This window comes from Phocoena sinus, chromosome 1, assembly GCF_008692025.1.
Source record: "Phocoena sinus isolate mPhoSin1 chromosome 1, mPhoSin1.pri, whole genome shotgun sequence".
Classification (NCBI taxonomy): Eukaryota; Metazoa; Chordata; class Mammalia; order Artiodactyla; family Phocoenidae; genus Phocoena; species Phocoena sinus.
Window position 1 is genome coordinate 56734840 of NC_045763.1, and position 27952 is coordinate 56762791.

The 27952-nt window shown below is 37.8% G+C and overlaps 1 protein-coding gene across 1 annotated transcript in view; it reads left to right on the forward strand.

Moving 5' to 3' along the window:
- The first annotated feature begins 310 nt into the window (after positions 1-310).
- The window catches only part of LEPR (leptin receptor), a 103844-nt gene continuing 76202 nt past the window's right edge, over positions 311-27952 (forward strand). Inside the window, exons 1-4 of the mRNA XM_032610117.1 lie at positions 311-335; positions 754-869; positions 1180-1224; positions 27522-27597. Coding sequence (XP_032466008.1) covers positions 27558-27597 — 40 coding nt within the window. The 5' untranslated portion in view covers positions 311-335; positions 754-869; positions 1180-1224; positions 27522-27557. The remainder of the gene's footprint in view (positions 336-753; positions 870-1179; positions 1225-27521; positions 27598-27952) is intronic.

A 27952-nucleotide genomic window follows, 5' to 3' on the forward strand; every position in this document is an offset into this window, starting at 1 on the left:
AAAATGTATTAATGAATAAATCAGTGAGTGAACATTTTGAGTGGAGAGCAAGAAAATGATTATTACTTTGGGGTCAGAATCAGACTGTTCAAGGACGGATTTTTTTTTCTTATAACTTACTACGTCAAACGCCATTGAATTTCAAGATTGAAAAGAATCATGACTTCCTGACAAATACGACCAAAATGCTTGGCTGAAACATTCTCGGTGACAGGAAACTCACTACCTCACTACTTCTGGTCTTTTCCATTTCGCTTTCCTTTCCCACTCCTCCCGATTTTTACAATCTTTATTGCAGCATTTTACACACCTGATGCACAGAGGCCTGTTAGTCTGTAAGTGGGAGGGACAGAGAGAACCCCAGGGCTCAGTCCAGGGCCTGAGACCCCCGGGCTCAGAGTGGGCGCGCGGTAGCTGACAGTTGGGTAAGGTAGCGGCGCCACCTTTCTGCCGAGTTCGCCTCGAGTCTCGGTTTCCCTGCGGGCAGAGGGTCCTTCTCCCCGGACTCCTCGCTTTTCCTCCCCCAGGCCCGCCGCCACGCGCAGCCGCATCCCCGCCGCCGCCCCCGTCACCTGCGCGCCCGCCCTGACGGCTCGGGGGCCACTCCTGCCGCCCCGGGAGCGGTGGCGGAGGGCGCGGGGCGCGCGGGCGGCGACCCGACCTTTCCTCCCTTCTCTCCCCCAACTCCCGCCTCTCCCTCCGCTCCCCCTCAGCCCCTCCTTCCACACTCCGCTGCCTCCTCTCTCTTGACAGCTGCTCGGCACCTTCGGCAGGGAGTTTGGAGCCGCCCCACCGCAGAGCCTACAGCCGGCCGAGCCCCCGCGCCGCCGCCATCTCTGCCTCCGCCTGGGTGGGACCTGGGCCTCGAGGTGGGACCCAACTCTCTCTCTCCTCTACCCGCTTCTGCCACTTCTTCCCTCTCCCGGCCACGCGAGGAGCCGGGCGCCGGGGCGCGCGTGGCTGGCCCGAGCCCGCTGGCCAAGTGGGGACCGGGAGGCCGGGGCGGGTCAGGCGGCGCCACCGGAGGGGCCCGCGCCATGGGGGAGGGGCGGCGGGGGCTCTCGTTCCCCCGGGGCAAGGCGCATCGGGGCGCGCGCCCGAGGGCAGCCAGCCCAGCCTGGGCGCGCACCTTCTGGGCGCCCCAGAAAGGACGTGCCACCTGGCCAACTTCTTTTCCAGGTCTCCTTCCTACTTTGGAAACTGAAGGGATTGCGACGGAAACCAGTAAGCCCTGGGGCCCGGAGGAAGGATTTGTTGGTTTGGATGACAAAAGAAAAAAAAATGTGCTCTAGGGATGGTTTAGCCCGGAGCTTCTGTTTCCACCATCTCCGGCTCTCCCCAAGCAAATTAATAAAACAAAACAAAACCCAATCCCAACCAAAGCACTTATTTAAAGGGACTTGTAGGGATGTGAAAAAGAGACCCAACCGAGGAATCATTTTGGAAACCCCAGGTAGGATGAGGCCATTTGAGAAAGTGGGAATTTGGGGGTGTTATTTCTAGGACTTGGGTTTGCAAGCAGAAGAGGAGACTGGCTCTTGTAAGCCTGAGGGAGTTCCTTATATTGAGGGACTGCCTGGAGTGTCCTCTGTTAACTTTCATTTCCTTAAGTATTAAAGTATGTTGAAACAAATAGCTCTTTCAGAGCTCTGGACTTGGAGTCAGAACATCTGGCTTTTGGTATGATTTGCCATTTATGGTGACAGCTGTGGTTAGTTTAATTTCTTTGGGCCTCAGTTTCCTCATCTGTCAAGTTCTGAGGAACTTTTAATAATATCTAAGATGTTTCCCAACTTAAAAATTTATAATTCTTTAACTTTTTAACATGTTACAGACATTGCTAGATTCATAATTTCATGAAATTTAAAAAATCTATACTGATCTTGGCATTTTTGTTCATATGCATTTATGACTTATGATTTTAGGGTTTTCCAACCAAAACTTAAAGGGAAAAACACTTATAAAAGAGCCCAGAAATATGTAGTTTATATGTAAATATTTAGATCATCTCTGAGTCTAGCTTGAAGAATCATGTTCAACTTGAAGTTAATGTTTGCAACACTGCAACAAAAACATGTGGCTTTAGTATAAGTACTTATTCACTTTCAGTATTGTATATTTGGAGGAAATAAAAATTGTTTTGGAGGAAAACAAAAATTGCACCTTTCCTATCAATTTCTGCTCTTGAACAGTGTTACTTTTTAGCATGAAGTTGTGTGCAGGATATTAAAAAAATGGTTTCAGACCACTTTAGAGCCTCTCTGAAATTAAGTTCAGTAGCAGAGGTGCCAATTTTAGTAATGCATTTTAGTTGTCTTGGGATGAATCCTAGAAAAATAGCAGAGTTAACAGATAAACCAGAAATTAGGAATTGACACACAGACACACACAAAGTTGTACAAGAAGTGTGTACTATAAAGTGTCAGCGATATTTTTATTTCCTTTTGATAAAAAACAACAAACAACTGTTGACTTGTTTTAGCAGACAGAATGTTAGAATAGCTTTTGTTGTTCCTTATAATTCAAAATTATTTGAGACTTAGTCATCAGTAGTTGGGATAGGTTTACAAGTGTCTCTGGCTCTTTTTGGTGGCTTTGATCTAAAATAAAACAATGTGTTCCCACCTAGCATGTGCTTTGTATTCAATTTGGAAGAGTGGTATAGATTTGAAGTACTCTTTTATGAACACATTTAAATTTATTTTCATTGCCTTTTCACCTTTGGACTGGAAGTGTCATCAATTATTCAGGCATTTGTCTTCCATGATAGCCTCTGGTGATGTAGATGATCATCTCCTTTGAAAGAGATGCCCAGAATGTTAAAGAAATTGGTTGTTGAATGAACAGAGAGTAGTAGAACTCAAATATCCCGGCTTCTAGTCGCTTGTTGGAAAACAACTGAAAACAGTGGATGGATCTGCTCATGGTCCAACTCATTCTTGGCTTGGGAGAGCCATCATGGTTGGCAGAAGCTCTGTTCCTCTTTTGTAATGAACTTACCGAGAAAAAAACAGTGTGTCTTCGCAGTCAGATCACTATTATATAATGAAAAGGTTTGTGTTTGTGAAGTGCGTATCCCAAGGGGGGTCTTAGAAATAAAACTTAAAAAATATCCAGAAAAAGAAAAGAATTGCCTTGGCAGATATTGCACTGCATTTTTCCTACTGAGAGCCGAACACATACTAAAAAACATGTCCTGTGGAGTTAAAAATGAAGAAAAGGGCTTACAGTCTGCTCCAATTCTTTTGAGATTTTTATGTGATTTGCAAATTCCACTTTTAATTAAATCAGAAAGGCACAAGTGTTCGCCTCCTGGCCAGACCTAGTACATATAAACTTTTGGAGTTTCAGTTCGAATTTGGCCTGCTTATAATTTGAAATATTCCTCCTCAAATATTTTTTAAAACTTCTGTTAACTCCGTAGTGATATTACCTGTTGTCTTTTCATACACATGATCTTATTAATCTTTAAACTTTTTGAACTATGACATATACAGGGAGAAGAGTACATAAAACAACTGTACTGGTTGACAAATAATACAGCAAATCATTATAACAGATAGTTACAAGGCAAATACCCATTATTTACCATACAAGTAAGAGAACATGCCAATACCCAGAAACCTCTTGCTTGTTCCTTCCTAAACACAGTTTTCCTTTTACTTAAAAAAATTATACGAATATAGGAGGCACTCTTTCATAGATTCTTTCGCTTAACATTATGCTTATGAGACCAAGCTATATCCTCTCCATTTGAAAGCATAAACTTTTAAAAAGAGGTGTCTATATTCCCTATCATTGCTTCATTTCTTCACATTCTCTCTTAAACCTATTTCTATCACTTTTGTTTTCAGGACTCTGCCGAAACTATTCCTGTCACTGTCACTGGTGACATCACCTCTCCCAAATCCAGTAGTCAGTTGTCACCTTTGATCTTACTTCGCTTGTTGGTAGCATTGTCACAGTTATCACTCTCCGCTCCTTGTAATATTTCTTTGTTGACCTCCAGGACACCATGTACTCTTTTTGATTTTTCCTCCTTCTTCACTAGCCATTGCTTTCTGTCCCCTTTGCTGATCTCTCTTCTGCTCTCAGAGGTTTTAACCTTAGAATATCTTAAGCTGTGGTCCTTGGGAGCTCATTCCTTTCTACGCTCTTTGATGATTTCATGCAATCTCTATATTTGTACACTGATGCCTCCAAAATGATAGCTCAAGCTTTGAGTTATCTCCTTGAACTTCAGACGTCTATGTCCACCTGCCTGCTCAACATTTCCATTTCAATGTCCAGTAGACATCTCCAGTTCAGCATGCTCCAAATGGAATCTTCATCTTGCCCAAGCCCACTCTATCTGCAGCCTTCCCTACCTTCATCCTTCACGTTGCTCATGCCCCAAAACTTGGAGTCATCTTTGATATCTCCCATTCCCTCATACCTTAGATGTCATGTGTCAGGAAGCCCTCTTTGCTTTATCTTCAAAATAATTCCTGAATATAATTACTTTCATCACCTGCATGGCTGCCATCCTAGTCTGAGCTGACACCATCTCCCATGTGGATTATTGCAAGAACCTCCTAACTGGTCTCCCCATTTTCATTCTTTTCCCTCCATAATCCAGTCTCAAAATTGCAATTAGAGCTCTTTTCTTGCAACATATGTCAGATCATGTCACTGTTTTCCTCCAAAATCTCCAATGCCTTTCCAGTTCATACAGAGTAAAGTCTTAAAGGACCCAAATCCTTAGAATTACCTATAAGGTGCTACGTGTTTTTTTCTCTCCCATTTACCTATCTGATCTCATTTCTTGCTGTTTTTCTCATTCACTCAGTTCCAGCTACAGTGGTCTCCTTGGTATTCTTTGAGTATATCGGGGACCATCTTTGCTCTGGCTGGAACGCTCTTCTCCCAGATACCACAGGACTTACTCTGTTACTTTCACTTCTTTTAAATCTTTGTTCAGTTGTCTCCTTTTCAATGAAGGCTACTCTGATTATCACATTTAAAATTGTACATCTTACCTTGCAAAACACTTTCCCCTTTCATTTGCTTTTCCGCATGTACTTACTACCTTTAAAAATACTGTATGACTTAATCATTTTTCCTGTCTCATTTCTATTAGAATGCAAACTCCATGAGGGTGGATTTTTTTTTTACTGTTTTGCTCCAAAATAGAGCCTAGTACCTGAAATAGAGCCAAGCATATAAGGGGAGCTCAGTAATTTTTTTTGATGATTGAATGCTGTTGCTGACAATGGATGTTGTTTGTTTGTTTTCATTACTGGATATATTTCATTATATGAATATAATACCTTTATTTTTTACTCATTCTGTTTAAGGATATTTGGGTCATTTCTGTCCTTCTCTCCTTTCTTCCCTCCCTTTTTCCTTTCTTCCTTCTTCCTCCCTCCCTCCCTCCTTCTGTCCCTTTCTTTCTTTCACTACCATAAATAAACCACCTATGATTCTTCTTCTACAGATGCCTTGGTGCTTAGATGCAGGAGTTTCTTTAGAGTATAAAACTGCTAGTCAAATTACTAGAACACAGGGCTTGCAGATATCAGCTTTATTAGATAATGCCACACTTTTCCAGCATGGTTCCACCAATTTATATTCCTACTTTCATTCCTCTACATCCCTGCCAAAATTTAGTATTATCATGACCTTTAATTTTTGCCCATCTGGTAGGTATGTATTATATCATTACTGTTTGTTTCTTCAATTACTAGTGAGATCGAGCCTAGTTCTGTAAAAATAGGCTAGGTTATGCTGCACTAACAGATTATCCCCAAATCTCATTGACTTAATGCAATAAAGGTTTATTTTTCATTCAAGAAAAGTTTCCTCTGGATTAAGGCAACTTTCCAGGGCAACTATTGTCAGGTCTAAATTCAGGGAACCTCCATCATTCTGTAGCTGTACAATCTGGAACACAGGACTTTCCCAGTTGGTATAGTATGGGAAAAGAAAGTGGGGGTAATCATGAACTAGCTTTAAATGCCTCCATCTGGAAGTGACATGAATGATTTACACTCATACTTTAGACGCAAAAGAAGTCATATGGTATGCCTAACTTCAAGGAGGTGGGGAAGGTTAACCTCTGTTCTAAAAGAAAAAATAAATCTGAGAATACTGGTGAGCAGCAATGTATTAGTTATCCATTTCTGTGTAACAAGTTACCCCCAAATTTAGTGGCTTAAAACAACAAATACTTACTGTTTTCAAATATCAAGAGTTGATAATATGTTGGGTCTGTTTTGGGGCTCTGTATTTGTTCCTTTGACCTCTTTCTGTAATTACTACAGGTTTAGATTGTCTTGCTATCTGGTAGGTAGGGGAGTAAATCCTCCCACTTGGTGCAATTTTTTCAGGAGTGCTATAGCATTCCTTGGCCCTTTAACTTACCATATACATTTTTTCAATCAGTTTGTCAAGTTCTAAAAAATTTGTTAGGAATTTAATGGAGATTCTATTGAGATTGTTTTGAGTCTATAAACAATTAAAAGGAAATTGATACCTTGTAAATATTCAGTTCTAGAATCCATGACTGTCTCTCAATATATTTAGGTCTTCTCTAATATGATAAATGTAAACATAGTCTCATTTTTCCCTTAGGAGTCCTTGAACATCTTCTTGTTTGATTTATTCACAGGAACTGCATATTTTTGAAGTTATTTTAAATGAATCTTTTCAAACAGTTCATTGTGTTTCTGTTACTGCCATATAGAGATAAACTTGACCTTTAAAAGTATTTTAAAAATAATAGCTTTATTGGACTATAATTCACATATCATAAAATTCATCCTTTTATAGTGTACAAATCACTGGTTTTCAGTACGTTAACAGAGTTATATAACCATCACCACTATCTAATTTTAGAGCATTTTTGTCACTCCCAAAAGAAACCCCATACCCCTTAGCATTCACTCCCCATGCCCCCTCTTCCGATCCCTGGAAACCACTGATGTACTTTCTGTGTCTAAGGATTTGCCTATTCTGGACATTCTGGGCGAATAAAATCATGGGGACTTTAGTGAACAGATTCTTTCACTTAGCATGTTTTTTTTTTTTTTATGCGTTACGCGGGCCTCTCACTGCTGTGGCCCCTCCCGTTGCGGAGGACAGGCTCCGGACGCGCAGGCCCAGCGGCCATGGCTCACGGGCCCAGCCGCTCCGCGGCATGTGGGATCCTCCCAGACCGGGGCACGAACCCGTGTCCCCTGCATCGGCAGGCAGACTCTCAACCACTGCGCCACCAGGGAAGCCCCACTTAGCATGTTTTTAAGGTTTATCCATGCTGTATCATGGATCAGTACTTCATTCTTTTTATGGCCAAATAATATTCCCTTATATGGATATATCACATTTTGTTCATTCATTCGTTAGTTGATGGACATTTGGGTAGTTTGCACTTTTTGGCTATTATGAATAGTGCTGCTACTAACATTTGCATACAAGTTTTTGTGTGAATGTATGTTTTCATCTCTTTTGGGTATATACCTGGGAGTAGAATTGTTCAGTCATATGTAACATTATGTTTAACATTCGAAAATCTGCCAAACTATTTTCCAAAGCAGTTTTCATCATTTTTACATTCCCACCAGCAAGGTACAAGGGTTCCAATTTCTCCACCTCCTTGTCAACATTTGTTACAGTTCAGAACCTTGATTAAGCTATCATAGTGGATGTGAAGTGATACTCATTATGGTTTTGATTTGCATTTTCTGATGACTGATGATATTGAACACCTTTTCATGTGCTTATTGACCATTTTTATGTCTTTTTTTTGAGAAATGTTCTTTGCTTATTTTTAATTGGATTGTTTGTCTTTTTATTGTTGTGTTGTGAGAGTTCTTCATATAGTGTACAATCGCTTTTAAGATATAGGATTTCAAATATTTTCTCCCATTCAGTGAGTTTTCTCACTTTTTTGATGGTATCCTTTGAAGCCCAAGGGTTTTAACTTTGTCTAGTTTATCTATTTTTATACTTAATTTCAGTCTAAGAAGCCATTACCTAATTCAAGGTTGCAGAGCTTCATTTCTATGTGTTACTTATAAGAATATTAGAGTTTTAACTTTTATGTTTAGGTTTTTGATTACTTTGAATATGTGGAATGAAGGAAAGGACCAATTTCATTCTTTCACATTTGGGTATCTACTTGTCCCACCACCATTTGCTGAAAAGACCATTCTTTCCCCATATCTAAGTGTCTTGTCAAAAATCATTTTGCCAAAAATGTAAGGGTTTACTTCTGGAATCTCAACTCTGTTCCAATGACCTATACTTCTATCTTTATACCAGGTACCACACTGTCTTGATTACTGTAGCTTTGAAGCAAGTTTTGAAATCAGAAGTGAATCCTCCAAATTTGTTCTTCTTTTTCAATATTGTTTTAGCTATTCCCTTGCATATATCAATACATATGAATTTTAGAATCAGCTTGTCAATATATATACAAAATGTAGCTATAAATTTGAAGGGATGGCATTGAATCAATTTGGGAAATATTACAATCTTAATAAAATTGTTTTTCAGTCTATGAACGTGGGATGTTTTTCCATTTATTTAGGTATTCTTTAATTTCTTTCAGTGATGTTTTATAGCATTCAGTGTACAAATAATTGCATTTCTTTTGTTGAAAATATTCCTGAGTATTTATTTCTGATGCTATAGGAAATGGAATTATGTTTTAATTGTATTTCAGATTGTTCATTGCTCATGCACAGAAATAGAAATGATTCGTGTACATTGATCTTGTATTCTGCAACCTTGCAGAACTTACTTATTAGGTGCAATATAGTTTTTGTGAATTCCTTATTATTTTCTACATACAAGATCATGTTGTCTGAGAATAGAGATAGTTTTACTTCTTTTCTCTAATCTGGATGCCTTCTATTTCTTTTTCTTGCTCAATTGCCCTGGCTAAAACCTCTAGTTAAATAGAAAGTGCAGGTGAATAACTTTGTCTTGTTCCTGATCTTAGCAGGGAAGCAGCCAGTCTTTCACCATTAAGTATGATGTTAGCTATGGGTTATTCATATGCAGCTTTATCAAGTTGGAGAAGTTCTCTTCTATTCCTAGTTGAATGTTTTTGTCATGAAATGGCATTGGAATTTGTCAAACCCTTTTTCTATGGACATGTCATGTCTTTTATTCTATTATTATGATTGATTGATTTTCACATTTTAAATCAAACTTGCATTCCTGAGGTAAATCATATTTGGTCATAGTGTATAATCCTTTTTATACATTGCTGGATTTGGTTTGCTAGTATTTTTGCATCTATATTCATAAAGGATTTTGGTCAGTAGTTTTCTTTTATTGTGATGTCTTTGTCTGGTTTTGGTATCAGAGTAATACTGGCTTCATATAATAAGTTGGGAAGGGTTTAAAATGCTTGGTTTTAGGTAGTTATATTTTCCACCAGCAATCTTGCTAAGTTTTGTAATTAAGTTAAACAGCTTACATATAGATACTTCGGGATTTTCCACTTTTCTTGTCATTCATGAATAATGACAGTTTTGTTTCTTCCTTTATATTCCTTAAACCTTTTCCACTTCTCTTTCTGCCTTGCCTAGGACCTCAGGTGTAATGTTGATTTGAAGTGCTCACAGGTGAAGTCATGTCACATTAAGAATGATGTTTCTTTCTTTGAATTTCCTCTCAGTACTGCTTTATCTGCATGAAATAATTTAAGTTTTGAGATGCTTTTTTCACTATCATCAGTTTAAAATATATCTTTTTTGCCCAGTGGCTTACTTTTTTTCTTAATGTCCTAGTATATGGCATTTGTGTAGTTATATTTTTGCTATTTTTTCTGTTTTAAAAACACCGTGGACAGAGAATGTGGTCTGTATGATTTTAGTCCTTTGGATTTGTTTGTAACTTACCTTATGGCTTTGTACATGGTCAGTTTTTGTAAATGCCCCATTGGTGATTAAAAATAATATGCAGTCTACAGTTTGGGGGAGCAGAGTTCAATGTATGTCAAATTTGTTGATGTTTTTGTTCCAGTATCATTTGTTAGTATTATTTCAATCTCATATTTTCTCATGTATTTGTGTCTGCTGTTCTATTCATTCTTTAGGAGAGTGTATTAAAATTTTCTACCATATATGTGGATATCTGTCTTTTTCCTTGTGGTACTCTGAATTTTCACCATATACATTTCAAAGCTACATTATAATAAATATATGTTATTTTGAGGTTATACTACATGTACACATTTAAAATTATTACGTATTCCTGCTGAATGGATGCTTTCATTAATTTGGAGTGATTCTCGAGTTATATTTCTGTTTTTGTAGGGTTTTATTAAAGGGATACTACTTTAAAATATGTATTTATATGTTTAACAACCTTTTTCAGTAGTTCTGACTTATGAGTATCCTCATGCTTCCTGTTGGCTTTAAAATGAAACCCAGAAATATCCACTCTTGTAACCCTTCAGTCCACATTGCTGATGTGCCAAGCTTAAAGATGTGATTAATGCCATTGTAATATTTTTAAGTGAGATTTAGTAGATGTTTATAAGAAATATCAGACACAGAAATACTGATTATGTAGTAAAAAAATCCCTGTCAAATTTAAGTGCCATCAACTTGAAAGTTTAAAATCTTTTTTTAAAAAATATTTATTTATTTGGCTGCATCAGGTCTTTGTTGCGACATGCAGGATCTTCATTGCAGCATGCAGGATCTTTCGTTGCAGTGCGTGGGCTTCTCTAGTTGCGGTGCGTGGGCTTCTCTCTAGTTGTGGTGCCCAGGCTCCAGAGCACTTGGGCTCAGTAGTTGCAGCGCACAGGCTTAGTTGCCCCGTGGCATGTGGGATCCCAGTTCCCCGACCAGGTATTGAACCTGCGTCCCCTGCACTGGAAGGCAGATCCTTAACCACTGGGCCACAAGGGAAGTCCCTAAAATCTTTTCCAGAATGTGAACACTGAATATGTCTAAGGTAGGCTATGTGAAATTTTTGTGGATATTGATTCTCACTGAATGAAAGTCAGCAAGTCTCTTATTCGTCCATAGAATTGATAGGCTAGATTCTTCCCACTTATACAATTTTATCGTACCAATAAAGTGTACTCCAAAGTGAATACAGCCCACTTTCAATTTTGCCTGGCATCAGCATCTTTAAGTGGTCCAGTCGGCTGGGTTAAAGCTGTGGCTTTGCTGAGCATAGATGGAGACTCGCTGAGGAGAGAACAGAGCTGTGGGAACCATTGTCCGTGGATGGTCTTAAAGGAGAGAGTCACGCATATGAGAACTATTTTAATGAAATTTTCTGGTACCCTGTGGACCTACTTAAATCAGACTAGAGTACTATGGACTAGCAAATAAAAATGACCCAAATGGAGACACCCTAAAGGGGCATTGTGATGTTGATATTAATTTTTAAGTCTTTGCCAATTAGAGAGAAAATTCAGAAACAGTACAGACTTACAAATCTGTATATATATATGTGTGTATAACAGTGAATGAAAAAGATAAAGAGAGAAGGAGGAAGGGAGGGAATGGGGGGAAGAGAGACAGATTGACGGACTGACTGACCGACTCTACTCTTGGTCTAATAATTTCTGTAATGTTTATGGAAATGTATAAATGTTTTATCTAGTTGTACCAGATAATAGCTAAAGATGTGAGCCAAGTAAGGATTCTCAGTGGCGTCTATAATGGTATTATAATAGGCTTTAAAATGTGAACTCGTGTTTAAGAACAGCTGTTACCAAATAGCTGTTTAGTGAAGGCATAGGACAACTTAGTTTTTCTCAGAATTATATTTTCTCATTTTACTTTAACTAGCACGTGTTATTTGGGTGTCTAAACCTATGAGATAATCAAATAATTAGACTTCTGTATGCACCAACAAAGTTTCTGAACCAAACTGGTCAGTGTGTAGGAGATGAAAGAGAAAATAAATTATACACACACATATATGTGTGTGTGTATATGTGTTTATGCATAAACAGAGAGAAAACATACTGGCACATACATAATAAGCACCTGATAATTGTAGTTGCTGTTATATTATGAAGATGTTATCTGTTAGGATCATGACCTACCCAGGAGGTAGCTGAGTATTTCTCTAGTGACCTGGGTGTCTTGCGGTAACACTGCTGGTTACAGGTCTGATCTGAGAGAAGAAAAAGTTCTGTAAGAAAACCTTTTAAAATAATACTTACGATATGCTTCACATTCCTCCCCATTCTTCAAGAGGCAGTTAAATCCTCACTCCTCTCTGAAATCTGTTATGATTTATCCAAATTAAAAGTAATCTCTGATTCCTCCTAGTTACTGCTCTTTCCAGTTGTAATTCTTTAAGACATTGTGGATTTTTAAGATACACCACTGCTTTTGCACTGCTAAGAAAGAAAAAGCTCTGCCTATTTATTTTACAATGCTTTCTCATTGTTTAGAATTTTTGTTTTATATCTACTGAAAGAGCTCTTTTAGAATTACTTAGGTAAAGATTTTTGTTTAAATCATATCACTCTCATAAGGAAAGTAAAAGTCAAAGAAATCCATTAAGGAATTCGTTTTCTTATTCAGAATCCGGTTTTTCTGAATCATTTTTCAACTCAGTGTTGTTGATGTCAGTATTTTCCCAAATGGTATCATACTCTGGGTTATCAAAGACTATTTGTTATATAGCACTTCAAAAGCACTTTCACTATGGTTTCTGAGATTTTCTTTTTTTTTTTTTTTTTCCATCTGTTCCCTTGGGAGAGGGGGACTGTGGCCCAGGGGAATGCTGTTTGTGGGCTCTTACTATTTTTTTTTTGAATTTTGTTTTAATTATTTTTTTATACAGCACGTTCTTATTAGTCATCCATTTTATACACATCAGTCTATACATGTCAATCCAAATCTCCCAATTCATCCCACCCCCACCCCCACCCCCCACCGCTTTCCCCCCTTGGTGTCCATACATTTGTGCTCTACATCTGTGTCTCAATTTCTGCCCTATAAACCGGTTCATCTGTACCATTTTTCTAGGGTCCATATATATGCATTAATATATGATATTTGTTTTTTTCTTTCTGACTTACTTCACTCTGTATGACAGTCTCTAGATCCATCCACGTCTCTACAAATGACCCAATTATGTTCCTTTTTATGGCTGAGTAATATTCCAGTGTATATATGTACCACATCTTCTTTATCCCTTCATCTGTTGACAGACACTTAGGTTGCTTCCATGTCCTGGCTATTGTAAATAGAGCTGCAATGAACATTTTGGTACATGACTCTTTTTGAATTATGGTTTTCTCAGGGTATATGCCCAGTAGTGGGATTGCTGGGTCATATGGTAGTTCTATTTTTAGTTTTTTAAGGAACCTCCATAATGTTCTCCATAGTGGCTGTATCAATTTACATTCCCACCAACAGTGCAAGAGGGTTCCCTTTTCTCCACACCCTCCCAGCATTTATTGTTTGTAGATTTTTTGATGATGGCCACTCTGACTGGTGTGAGGTGATACCTCATTGTAGTTTTGATTTGCATTTCTCTCATGATTAGTGATGCTGAGCATTCTTTCATGTGTTTGTTGGCTATCTGTATATCTTCTTTGGAAATGTCTATTTAGGTGTTCTGCCCATTTTTGGATTGGGCTGTTTGTTTTTTTGATATTGAGTTGCATGAGCTGCTTGTAAGTTTTGGAGGTTAATCCTTTGTCCATTGATTCATTTGCAAATATTTTCTCCCATTCTGAGGGTTGTCTTTTCATCTTGTTTATGGTTTCCTTTGCTGTGCAAAAGCTTTTAAGTTTCATTAGGTCCCATTTGTTTATTTTTGTTTTTATTTCCGTTACTCTAGGAGGTGGGACAAAAAAGATCTTGCTGTGATTTATGTCAAAGCTTGTTCTTCCTGTTTTCCACTAAAAGTTTTATAGTGTCTGGTCTTACATTTAGGTCTCTAATCCATTTTGAATTTATTTTTGTGTATGGTGTTAGGAGTGTTCTAATTTCATTCTTTTTTTTTTTTTTTTTTCGCTATGCGGGCCTCTGACTGCTGTGGCCTCTCCCGTTGCAGAGCACAGGCTCCGGATGCTCAGGCCCAGCGGCCATGGCTCACAGGCCCAGCCGCTCTGCGGCACGTGGGATCCTCCCGGACTGGGGCACGAACCTGTGTCCCCTGCATCGGCAGGCGGACTCCCAACCACTGAGCCACCAGGGAAGCCCTCATTCTTTTACATGTAGCTGTCCAGTTTTCCCAACAGCACTTATTGAAGAGACTGTCTTTTCTCCATTGTGTATCCTTGCCTCCTTTGTCATCGACTAGTTGACTGTAGGTGTGTGGGTTTATCTCTGGTCTTTCTATCTTGTTCCATTGATCTATATTTTGTGCCAGTACCATATTGTCTTTGTGATTGTAGCTTTGTAGTGTAGTCTGAAGTCAGGGAGTCTGATTGCTCCAGCTCCGTTTTTTTCCCTCAAGACTGCTTTGGCTATTCGGGGTCTTTTAGGTCTCCATACAAATTTTAAGATTTTTTGTTCTAGTTCTGTAAAAAATGCCATTGGTAATTTGATAGGGATTGCATTGAATCTGTAGATTGCTTTGGGTAGTATAGTCATTTTCACAATGTTGATTCTTCCAGTCCAAGAACTTGGTATATCTCTCCATCTGTTGGTATCATCTTTAATTTCTTTCATCAGTGTCTTGTAGTTTTCTGCATATAGGTCTTTTGTCTCCCTAGGTAGGTTTATTCCTAGGTATTTTATTCTTTTTGTTGCAGCAGTAAATGGGAGTGTTTCCTTAATTTCTCTTTCAGATTTTTCATCATTAATATATAGGAATGCAAGAGATTTCTTTGCATTAATTTTGTATCCTGAAACTTTACCAAATTCATTGATTAGCTTTAGTAGTTTTCTGGTGGCATCTTTAGGATTCTCTATGTATAGTATCATGTCAAATGCCAAGTGACAGTTTTACCTCTTCTTTTCCAATTTGTATTCCTTTTATTTCTTTTTCTTCTCTGTTTGCCATGGCTAGGACTTCCAAAACTATGTTGAATAATAGTGGTGAGAGTGGACATCCTTGTCTTGTTCCTGAACTTAGAGGAAATGCTTACAGTTTTTCACCATTGAGAATGATGTTTGCTGTGGGTTTGTCATATATGCCCTTTGTTATGTTGAGGTAGGTTCCCTCTATGCCTACTTTCTGGAGAGTTTTTATCACAAATGGGTGTTGAATTTTGTCAAAAGCTTTTTTGCATCTATTGAGAGGATCATATGGTTTTTCATCTTCAATTTGTTAATATGGTGTATCACATTGATTGATTTGTGTATATTGAAGAATACTTGCATCCCTGGGTTAAGTCCCACTTGATCATGCTGTATGATACTTTTAATATGTTGTTGGATTCTGTTTGCTAGTATTTTGTTGAGGATTTTTGCATCTATATTCATCAGTGATATTCGTCTGTAATTTTCTTTTTTTGTAGTATCTTTGTTTGGTTTTGGTATCAGGGTGATGGTGGCCTCATAGAATGAGTTTGGGAGTGTTCCTTCCTCTGCAATTTTTGGAAGAGTTTGAGAAGGATGGGTGTTAGCTCTTCTCTAAATGTTTGATAGAATTCACCTGTGAAGCCCTCTGTTCCTGGACTTTTGTTTGTTGGAATATTTTTAATCACAGTTTCAATTTCATTACTTGTGATTGGTCTGTTCATATTTTCTACTTCTTCCTGGTTCAGTCTTGGAAGGTGATACCTTTCTAAGAATTTGTCCATTTCTTCCAGGTTGTCCAATTTATTGGCATAGAGTTGCTTGTAGTAGTCTCTTGAGATGCTTTGTATTTCTGTGGTGTCCTTTGTAATGTCTCCTTTTTTTTTTTCACTGTATTTTTTTTTTTGTGGTACGCAGGCCTCTCACTGTTGTGGCCTCTCCCGTTGCAGAGCACAGGCTCTGGATGTGCAGGCTCAAGCGGCCGTGGCTCACGGGCCCAGCCACTCCCCGGCATGTGGGATCTTCCCAGACCAGGGCATGAACCCGTGTCCCCTGCATCAGCAGGCGGACTCTCAACCACTGCGCCACCAGGGAAGCCCCGTAACTTCTCCTTTTTTATTTCTAATTTTACTGATTTTAGTCCTCTCCCTATTTTTCTTGATGAGTCTTGCTAATGGTTTGTCAATTTTGTTTATCTTCTCAAAGAACCAGTTTTTATGATCTTTGCTATTCTTTGTTTCTATTTCCTTTATTTCTGCTCTGTTCTTTATGATTTCTTTCCTTCTGCTATCTTAGGGTTTTGTTTGTTCTTTCTCTAGTTCCTTTAGATGTAAGGTTAGATTGTTCATTTGAGAGATTTTTCTTGTTTCTTGAAGTAGGCTTATATAGCTATAAACTTTGCTCTTAGAACTTCTTTTGCTGCATCCCATAGGTTTTGGATCATTGTGTTTTCATTGTCATTTGTCTCTAGGTATTTTTTGATATCCTTTTTGATTTCTTCAGTGATCTCTTGGTTATTTAGTAACGTGTTGTTTAGCCTCCATGTGTTTGTATTTTTTATGTTTTTTTCCCTGTAATTCATTTCTAATCTCATAGCATTGTGGTCAGAAAAGATGCTTGATATGATTTCAATTTTCTTAAATTTACTGAGGCTTCTTTGTGACCCAAGATGTGATCTATCCTGGAGAATGTTCCGTGCGCACTTGAGAAGAAAGTGTAATCTGCTGTTTTTGGATGGAATGTCCTATAAATATCAATTAAATCTATCTGGTCTATTGTGTCATTTAAGGCTTGTGTTTCCTTATTAATTTTCTGTTTGGATGATCTGTCCGTTGGTGTAAGTGAGATGTTAAATTCCCCCACTATTATTGTGTTAGTGTCGATTTCCTCTTTTATAGCTGTTAGCAGTTGCCTTATGTATTGAGGTGCTCCTATGTTGGGTGCATATATATTTATAATTGTTATATCTTCTTCTTGGATTGATCCCTTGATCATTATGTAGCGTCCTTCCTTGTCTCTTGTAATAGTCTTTGTTTTAAAGTCCATTTTGTCTGATAGGAGAATTGCTACTCCAGCTTTATTTTGATTTCCATTTGCATGGAATATCTTTTTTATCCCTTCACTTTCAGTCTGTATGTTTCCCTAGGTCTGAAGTGGGTCTCTTGTAGACAGCATATATATGAGTCTTGTTTTTGTATCCATTCAGCAAGCCTGTGCCTTTTGGTTGGCGCATTTAATCCATTCACGTTTAATTATCAAAATGTATGTTCCTATGACCATTTTGTTAATTGTTTTGAGTTTGTTTTTGTAGGTCCTTTTCTTCTCTTGTGTTTCCCATTTAGAGAAGTTCCTTTAGCCTTCGTTGTAGAGCTGGTTTGATGGTGCTGAATTCTCTTAGCTTTTGCTTGTCTGTAAAGCTTTTGACTTCTTCGTGGAATCTGAATGAGATCCTTGCCGGGTAGAGTAATCTTGGTTGTAGGTTCTTCCCTTTCATCACTTTAAGTATATCATGCTACTCCCTTCTGGCTTGTAGAGTTTCTGCTGAGAAATCAACTATTAACCTTATGGGAGTTCCCTTGTATGTTATTTGTTGTTTTTTCCTTGTTGCTTTCAATAATTTTTCATTGGCTTTAATTTTTGCCAATTTGATTACTGTGTGTCTCGGCTTGCTTCTCCTTGGGCTTATCCTGTATGGGACTCTACACTCTTCCTAGACTTGGGTGGCTATTTCCTTTCCCATGTTAGGGAAGTTTTCAACTCTAATCTCTTTAAATATTTTCTCTGGTCCTTTCTCTCTCTCTTCTCCTTCTGGGACCCCTATAATGTGAATGTTGTTGCATTTAATGTTATCCCAGAGGTCTCTTAGGCTATCTTCATTTCTTTTCATTCCTTTTTCTTTATTCTGTTCCGCAGCAGTGAATTCCAACATTCTGTCTTCCAGGTCACTTATCCACTCTTCTGTCTCAGTTATTCTGCTATTGATTCCTTCTAGTGTAGTTTTCACTTCAGTTATTGTATTGTTCATCTGTTTGTTTGTTCTTTAATTCTTCTAGGTCTTTGTTAAACATTTCTTGCATCTTCTCGATCTTTGCCTCCGTTCTGTTTCTGAGGTCCTGGATCATCTTCACTATCATTATTCTGAATTCTTTTTCTGGTAGGTTGCCTGTCTCCACTTCATTTAGTTGTTTTTCTGGGGTTTTATCTTGTTCCTCCATCTGTTACATAGCCCTCTGCCTTTTCATCTTGTCTATCTTTCTGTGAATGTGGTTTTTGTTCCACAGGCTGCATGGTTGTAGTTCTTCTTGCTTCTGCGCTCTGCCCTCTGGTGGATGAGGCTATTTACGGGGCTTGTGCAAGTTTCCTGATGGGAGGGAGTGGTGCTGGGTAGAGCTGGCTGTTGCTCTGGTGAGCAGAGCTCAGTAAAACTTTAATCCACTTGACTGCTGATGGGTGGGGCTGGGTTCCCTCCCTGTTGGTTGTTTGGCCTGAGGCGACCCAACACTGTAGCCTACCCGGGCTCTTTGGTGGGGCTAATTGCTGACTCTGAGAGGGCTCCCGCCAAGGAGTACTTCCCAGAACTTCTGTTGCCAGTGTCCTTGTCCTCACGGTGAGACAGAGCCATCCCCTGCCTCTGCAGGAGACCCTCCAACACTAGTAGGTAGGTCTGGTTCAGTCTTCTATGGGGTCACTGATCCTTCCCCTGGGTCCTGATGTGCACACTACTTTGTGTGTGCCCTCCAAGAGTGGAGTCTCTGTTCCCCCCAGTCCTGTCGAAGTCCTGCAATCAAATCCCGCTAGCCTTCAAAGTCTGATTCTCTTGGAATTCCCCCTCTGTTGCCGGACCCCCAGGTTCGGAAGCCTGACTTGAGGCTCAGATCCTTCACTCCAGTGGGTGGACTTCTGTGGTATAAGTGTTCTCCAGTCTGTGAGTCACCCACCCAGCAGTTATGAGATTTGATTTTATTGTGATTGTGCCCCTCCTACTGTCTCATTATGGCTTCTCCTTTGTCTTTGGATGTGGGGTATCTTTTTTGATGAGTTCCAGTGTCTTCCTGTTGATGATTTTCAGCAGTTAGTTGTGATTCTGGTGTTCTCGCAGGAGGGAGTGAGAGCACATCCTTCTACTCTGCCATCTTGAACCAATCTCCGAGAATTTCTTTTAAGTTGGTTCATTTTGCAAATTTTATGCTGGCTCTATATTGATCTTAGCAAAAGATGTCCACAGAAGGTTTTCAGATAGCACACAGGGCTCATATTCCTTCCTTCCTCAAATGGTCTTTCAATAGTTTGTTAACTGAAATATTGATGGATTAAAATTGTCCTGTCTGTCATTAGAAAAGCACCCCAGGTTTCTGTGTATGCAATCAATGACAACGAGGTCACAGCTGCTACCAGGCCATCAGTGGTTGTAAGATGACATCGATTTTAACAAGGATCCTGGTGTCAGAGGTGTTAAAATATTGTGAATCTTAGAATAGAGAAAATACAATACTACTCTCTCCCTTTGTATTGTATTTCTTGGAGTTCAACTAGTATGTCATGTCTGTGAACCTTTAATTAGCTCCTAGGACTTTGTTAGTAGCTACTTTCTTTGAAATCCATTAGCACTTAATTTAATTAAAAGGACAAAATAATAATTTTGCATGAAAAGAATCCATGCACATGGTTACAAAAACCTACTGTAATAAAACACAGTGGTCCCTTACCCCACTCCCTTCACTTTTTTATTCCTGACTTTGAGAACAACTAACTTTAATCATTTCTGGGTTTGTTTCCTCCATTGGCTACCTCTGTAGGGCTAAATAATATGCTTATATTGACTTTTTTTCCTTTTATTTTCATTTATCAACTTTAAACAGGTACCATAGTAGGAAAGAATTTAGCTTACTAATTTCACCTTCTTTCTCTGACCCTCTTCTACATATAATTATATTAATTTTCTGACCTCTTTTATTGGTTCCGTTTATAATTCTATGACCATTTCTTGTTCCATTCAGTACAGATGGTTTCTCTTGACTCCCTACTTTATGAGGTTGGGATATTTCACCCTTTGCCTTCTCACCATCTCTCCTTTTATAATTATACGACTCCAATTTTGACAGCTGTACGGTGAGAATATTGATAATATTTTATGCTTAATATTTGCAATTAAATTTTTCATTTTTGTCTATTGGTTAGGCCAAAAAGTTGAAAAATGAATAAATAGCAACATTAATGTTATTGTGACTTTTTAAGTATTACTCATTGCAGAACTAGGAAGAGTTCTAGGATTATTTCGTTCAATATGACTTCTCAGCCACCCAAAGGAGAATGTTCCTAGAATCAAGGTTAAGGGGATTCTTTCTTCTTTCAAATGGATTTTTTAATTTCAGCATTTGCTCAAAATTGTGCCATATTTTATTTCAATTCATATTTAGATCAGGACTTTTTAATAAGGCTTTTCCCAATTAGCTGAATTTTTTCTTATTGGGAGAAGATATGTGAGCCTTGTTCATTATGGCTTTAATTTTAAGTTTTTTCCTCATTCCCTTTATTTTTTGGAATCCATTTCATTCTTCTTTTTGAAGCTTATTGAATGCGTATTCTTATTTGGACTAGTGGCTTCAATTTTGAACTAAGGCTTCCCTTTTTCCCTCATGTTATTCTGGTTTTTAGTTTGTTTTATTTTCAAATTTTTGCAGCTTCAGAATCATATTATGCATTAAGTTGCCTTCTGTCCTCACCTTTTTCTTGGCCATTTCCTTTCAGTGGTCATCTGTACCCCATCTACTATCTGGACAGTTCATTCTCAAGTCTGCAGAGTCATCAACTGGGTCGTAGTCAAGCTTTCCTGTATCCTGAGTCCCTGAATCCCTCTTTCTTGGTTTATTCCTCATTTTGCTGGAATACGTCATAAAATTACCTCTGAGAAAGAGATTCACAGGATATAAATTTTCTAAATCATTGCATTATTGAAAATATATTTGTTTTGCTCTGATACTTGCTTGATTGGCTAATAGAATTTTAAACTATAAATAATTTTCCATCAGCCATTACTGGATTGTTTTCTAGAATTCAGTGTTTTGAGATGAAACATTTGTTTTAATTCTGCTTACCATTCCTTTAGTGATTTTTTTCTCTCTGGAAACTCTTCCTATCTTCTCTTCTTCTTTGCTCTTCTGCAATTTCTTAATGATATGCTTAGGAATGGATTTTTTTTTCCATTCCTCTTTCTTGGAAGTTGGTAGAATTTTTTTTTTTTTTTTTTTTTTTTCAGTTTGAAGACTTATGTCTCTTATCAGCCCTGGGAAATTTTCTTATATTATTTCGCTGATCATTTTCTCTTTATTCTTTTTTTCTGTAACTGCTATTGGTTGGATATGAATCACTTGACTTTATTCCCCTCCCCCCCACCTTGGGGAGGAATTAATTATGCAAATGTGTTTTCTAACCTTTCCATTGGAAAAACTTTTTCATAACTCTTCCTTTTTTTTTTTTCCCAAAGCTCTTTCTTCCTCTGATATTCCTTTGTCAGAACAATCTTTGAGTTTATGGGTGCAAAGTCTTTTGACACGTCCTCTTTAGCATTTGTTAAAGCTACTTTTTTTCCCTCTGATTTTTCTCTGTGTCCCCTGTGGTAGGTTTTCTTTTTTCTATCTTTCTTTATACAAAATTTTTCCATTATACTGAAGACTTCTTTCATGTCTTAGCTCACGTCTCCATTCAGGGTGGCTTTACGTGAAGAAATAAGAATGTGAATTCTGTGTGTATGGGCATTGTTTGCCATCTGACAGGCTTCATTTTAGGCCCTTGAGTAAGGAGCTGCCATTTATGCTGAAGGCTTATCCCCTTAAGTATCAGGATGTGTAAGGTCTTTACCATGTTGGTGCCAAGCCTATACTAGAAGCCCAAGTTCTCCTCCGATAACTTGTATTTCCCCCCCTTTATCATATAGGAGTATAAAGGACAATTATTTATTCTCTTTGGCCATTTGACACCTTTGAATACTTTGCTTGACTTTGGGGAATTCCCCACATTATAGATCCATATTTTACCAAGTTTTCTGGCTGTCTGAAGGTAGGTTGTGAATTAGGTTTTACCACTTAGAGGCATTCATGCCAGATTTTAGTTGAGAAGTGTGGGACATGAAAGGGCAGATGAGCTCAGAAGAACTCAGAGGTGGTAGGCACTATGGTTTCAGTCATAACATACAGTGTCCTGTTGTGGTGTCAGGGCTGTGTTTTCTAGAGCAATTCTACATTAGATGTTGGGTATGGTTCTTGACTGTGTGCTTTACTGGCTGGGTTCTCTGGTCCTCGCTGAGGTTCTGTGACGTACCCAGTAATCTTTAGTAAGTTCCTTTTCTACTGTTGACTAAAAAAAATGCACAATATGAGAGTTGTAAGTTAAGTTTTATTTGGGGCAAAATGAGGGCTATAGCCCGGGAGAGAGCCTCTCAGACAGCTCTAAGAAACTGCTGTGAAGAGGTGTGGGGGGGCAGTATATATGTGATTTTGGTGAAGGGGGTACGTGCAATCAAGCACACATTTTGGCAGAGGGTAGCTGCTAGTCACGAGGATCAGATGTCTCCGTTAGTGACTGTGCTTTTCTAGATGTGAGAAGATGCAAGAAACTGGGCTCATAAAGTCTTCTGAAAATATCTAACTATCTGAAGGCCTGTTCTGCCAGGTTTTCCCAGAGCACAGAGTGCCTCATTCCTGATCTCCACCCTGAACTCACTTCAGGGTGTGTTGAAGGTCAGTGACTACAGTGGCTAATGACTTCATTCCAGATGGCAAGTGACAATTTTCAGTTGGCACTACTTAAACTAGGCAGAATTGATTTTGGTTGTTTGTAAACCACTCCACTGACAGTTACAGGGAGCTAGATTTTGCTGTTTATGAGGGGATAAAAAAGTCAAACATTACATATAGAGACCAAACTATCCAACATCCAGGGTTCTCCCAAGCAAGTTTGTTTCCTCATTGATGACAGAGCCTTACCCAAATGTCCTAGGTAGTTTCTTCCTTCATTCTACTTTGTTAGTCTTTGTTTCGTCTTCCAGAAGTTTGTTTAAATCTCTTTTTTGCTGCTGGTCCCGTCATTTTCTCGTTCTAAGTGGATTGACTTTACTATAATTCTAAAGGCATCTCAGGAGGAAAAGAAGATCAATTTGTTTAGTTTGCCATCTTGAATCTGAAGTCCCATGGCACTTTATTCATACTGGAATTATAGTACTTTGACATGTAAAATAATAAAATAATGTCAGTATAAAATAAAAATTTAAAAATATTATTTCTTAAAGTAAATGATGATTTCTTCTTAATTTCTGTATAATTAGCACCCCATGTAATAACTTACATTTTACCAAGTATTCAACTAATATTTAAATGAGTTGATTTATGTACAGATTTTAAGTTACTTCGTATATTGGTAAGATGCCTATTTTGACTCAGCTGTGTTGACTTTGGTACCTAGGTTAATAAATCATAGCTTATTACTCTAATTTCAAGGAATCAATTTGCAACAAGAACACACAGTTAGAGTCATATCAGGAATTAAACTCGAAATTATGTTTTCAAAGGGACAAATGCTTACACCAGGATGAAGGAAGAAATTTATTATTTAATTAAAAAACTAATTTAAGTCTATAACAGCTACTTAATGGGAATAACATGACCAATTTCCTTCCTAAGTGAAGAAATAAAAGTAAACATACTTAAAATAATGAGGTTAATAGAAATAGACCAGGGTATATTTGCTAAATTTTGACACTCTAAGAGTTTTTTTCATTTATATTTAAATAAAATGCTTAAATGTTGTTATTTAGGTGAAAGGTAAATGGCTGCTTCTCTAGCAGAAAGTAAACAAAAATTAGTGGCAGATGGAGCTCATTGAGTTTGTTCATCAAAACAACAGTATTGCCAGAATTGCTTTTCTTACTCGTAAAATTTTCTACAAATCTAGAGACTTTTTGAGATCATTGGAGAAAGTTGTAGTTAATTTCTTTTCTGCCCGGTGATTCATTCAAACACTAATTGAGACTATTCTGTTTATATATAAGTAGAATTTGATACATAAAAATCACACAAAAATTTTCTACAATAGATATTAAAGTCTGATAAAATATGTAGAGTACAGATTTTAATTTTTCCTTTTGTTTTAAGTTTAGTAATAACTGAAGAGTTAGTGATATGTTTAATATGCTTTACTATGTTTAGTATATTATGCCAATTGAATTAGTGCCTGTACATCCAGATATAATGGATGTGTCGTTTAGATCAGACTATGGGTGAATCTTTGTATAGTTTACTAAAGATTTCTTCAGATATTTCAGATAAGACACATTACTCTTTTTAACTATCAACGTAGAATGATTACATTCCAGGAATGATTACATTCCAGCAGAAATGCTAGGCCGTATTATCTCAAGCTCCTCATAACTTGATGTCTATCAATGACTCAATTCATGGAGCTATAATTATAGAGGGATGTGCACTTCATTTACCTACATTAGGAATTCTTAATCTGGGAGCTTTGGATAAATTTCAGAGAGTTTATTAACCCCTTGAAATTATAGCCCTAATTTTAGGTATATGTTCCTCCTCCTGCCAGTTGGTACATTGCTCTCACCAAATTCTCAACAAGGTCAATGATCCAAAAGTAGTTAGGAATCACCATTCTGAAATTCTCTCTTATATTATGACAGTTTCTCAAAGAGCTGTATCTGGATGATATTAGAATGCCTCTTTTAAAGATTGCTTTTATTCAATTTTGTCTTGGTGTGATACCACCAGCCTATTTCGAAGGATATTTCAAGAAAGAGTCTTATCTTGACACTCATTTATTTATTTCTTCACTCATTCATTCAGTTACTACATATGGAGCACCTTCTATATGAGAGGCAGGCTTCTATGTGGGAAGGATATCATGAAAAGGACACAGCCAAAAAATCCCTTGGTCTAGAGGAGTTTAGATTCTAGCAGGAGGAGTTAGAAAGTAAGCAAGAAAAATAATGGACCATATTCATGTTAGATAGTGTTAAGTAATAAGGAGGAAAAAAGTAAACAGAACAGCAGATATGACATGACGGGGTGGGGAAGGTGTTGGAATTTTAGGTAGGCTGTTCAGGGAAGGTTCCTCTGAGAAGGTGACTCGAGCAAAGGGGAGAGCAGCAGTTGATGAGATCAGAGGGGCACTAGAGATCCAGGACCTTGTAGTGTTGCACAGGACTGGGACTTTTACTCTGAGTGAAAATGTGAGCACTGCAGTGTTTTGTAAAAGAGACATGGGCTGACCCATATGTTACCAAGACCATTCTGGCTGCTGCATTGGAAACAGACTTAATTGGGGAGCGAGGGCTGCAGCCAGCAGACCAGTTAGGAGGCCCTTCTGATTGTCCGGGGAAGAGACGATCGTGCCTGGAGCAGGGTTTTGGCAGTGGAGGGAGAGAGAAATGATTGAATTTTGAACTTCCCGTGAAACTCGGTGCTGTTAGGATACCTATGAGGATGTTACTTGTTATCTTATGAAGTTACTCAGGCAAAATTTCTTTCTGTTCTTAGTGTTAGATTATTTTCCTAGATTATTCGTACTTTCCCCCTAAACTGTTGGTTTCACTTTTTCTCTGAATTAAAAAAAAAACTTAAAACAAATTAAAAGCTCATCTGTAGGAAGTGAATTTCAATTAATGGCGTTTTGCATATTATACTCATTTTGGTCATCTTACCATTAATTTTTCCCTTTGCTTGATTTTTTTCCTCACAGTTTTAAGATATGTCATTTTTTCCCTATTATTTACGTTTTTATAAACCTCCTCGTATATTCCTTTCTGGTACAATTTAGGGTGGATATAAATATTTCTTTCTTTGTGTCTGTCTAAATATCACCTTTCACAGTCTCTTCAATGTTATGGCTATGCCCTCTTTACGCTTGTGATTGTTACTCTGTTATAGAAGAGTGAAACCTGATTGCAAGAATTCAAACCTAAGAGTAGTGTGTGTTTCGCCTGGAACATTAAATAAAAGAATGGTTGTCTTATGTAAGGAAGAACAATATGATGTATTGTTGATCCACTTGACTCAGTAGAACAGTTGAGTTAACAGTGAGTCAAATCAGTTGTTGGACTGAATTACTTAGTCATTAGTCACTTCAGTCGAAACACTTAGTCTAGTGATATGCTGCATTTATGACACATCCTGATTATGCAATGGACCTTGGGTTTGTTTTATGAGACAATGTTGTATCAGAAACAGCGTAAAAAACCTGGGAGGACTTTGCACACATTTAATACCATTAGATAATTAAGATTGCACACTGAACCGATTTCTAGAAACCGTAAAGATACATTCTGATGTCAAGTGTGTAAAGAACCAAAATCCTGGTGAAAAACTCAGTCTGACAAACAAATTTATGAGACTACAAAATGGTCATACTCATCCATCTTTTTCCTAAGAGTCATGTAAGTTGTGAACTAAACAAACACGTTTTTCTGTTTGCTCATCACATGCTACCAGTTCTCAAATATGACTTATGAGACATGTTTCTCACTCAATACTTTATAATATTCTTTGTGCTCAAGCTGTGATTACTGTTTTAAACCAAAGTCTCCCCAGAATCATAGGCAGCTCTGAAAGGGATTGTAGAGATCGTCCTTCAGTCTGATTTGTAGATGAGGAACCTGAGGTCTAGAGTGGTGACGTCCCAAGTCCTATAGCTGATTAGTCAAAGAGCCTTGAATGGCACCCAACATTCCTGACGCTTAATTCAGGGTGTTTTACCTCAGATTAATTTTCATATAGTAAACCGAATTCCAAATATGAGATAATGAAAAAGACTCGGACATCAAAAGCCTTTAGTGTTTCCTTACAAATCTAAGTCCAATATGTTAACATAGTAGTACAAATAATCTTATTCATAATATATTCGAATTGAATAGAACTCATGGGAAAGTTTGTCTCTGAAGTCATCCCTATCATCTGCATATATGAAGCCATCAGACTTTCCTTCAATTACTGATAACTCGCCAATGTGAATGAATATTACCTCATTTGCAAATGAATGGGGGTTTCTAAAAGCATATGGGAAAATTTCCTCATCTTTATTGGAAATAAATGTGCAGTGCATTACCTATGCTATAATCATTTGGCTTTGTAGTATCATAGTGAAGATAAAGGCTTTAGGAAATAAGAGAAATTTAAGAACTGAGCACACACAAAAAATGAAGAGTGTGATACTTATAATGTTAGATCAGCTGTACATATTTAATTAATACTGTGAGCACGTTTCTTTAGTTAAAAATTCAATCTCATCTGTGATACCTGTCCTGGTTTGTCATGTCATAAAGGAACATTGCCATTTTTTTTATTAAGCCATGTGTGAATGTATCACTTATATTTTAACTATGTAAAATAGTATGTGCATAGGAATGAATCTATAACTTACAGTTTCACGTTAATGTTAAACACTGATACTGATCCAGAGTATTGTAGAGGATTACAATTTAAAGAATTCTTAATTATAATCCTTTTCCTTTTATATTTTTCCACAGACGGCTTGTGTATATGTCAGTTTTTTTATGTGCGTGTGTATTTGTTTTAGATTTACTGTTTTTCAGGCGCACTTCTCTGAAGTAAGATGAGTTGTCAAAAATTCTGTGTGGCTTTTTTACATTGGGGTAAGTTATTTGCTTTTTAAATATCCATATATGCGGTAGAGATTTTGCCCTTAGAGATGCTGTTTCCTTTAATGGCTAATCAAATTTCCCGTTTCCAGTTAGGAATTCTCTTGCCATGGTTAAAAATGCAAACCAAACAAACGTATAAGTGTGAAAATGAAAACTCTTCCCAACCTCCTGGAAACAATGTGATGTGTATCCTCCCAGGAACATAACACACACACACACACACACATATTCATATCTCTAGTACACACACACACACACACACATTCATATCTCTAGTTGCAAAAATAGAACTGGTCTATACATTCTGCATTTTTCTTTTTTCCACTTAACAGCTTTTCAATTTATC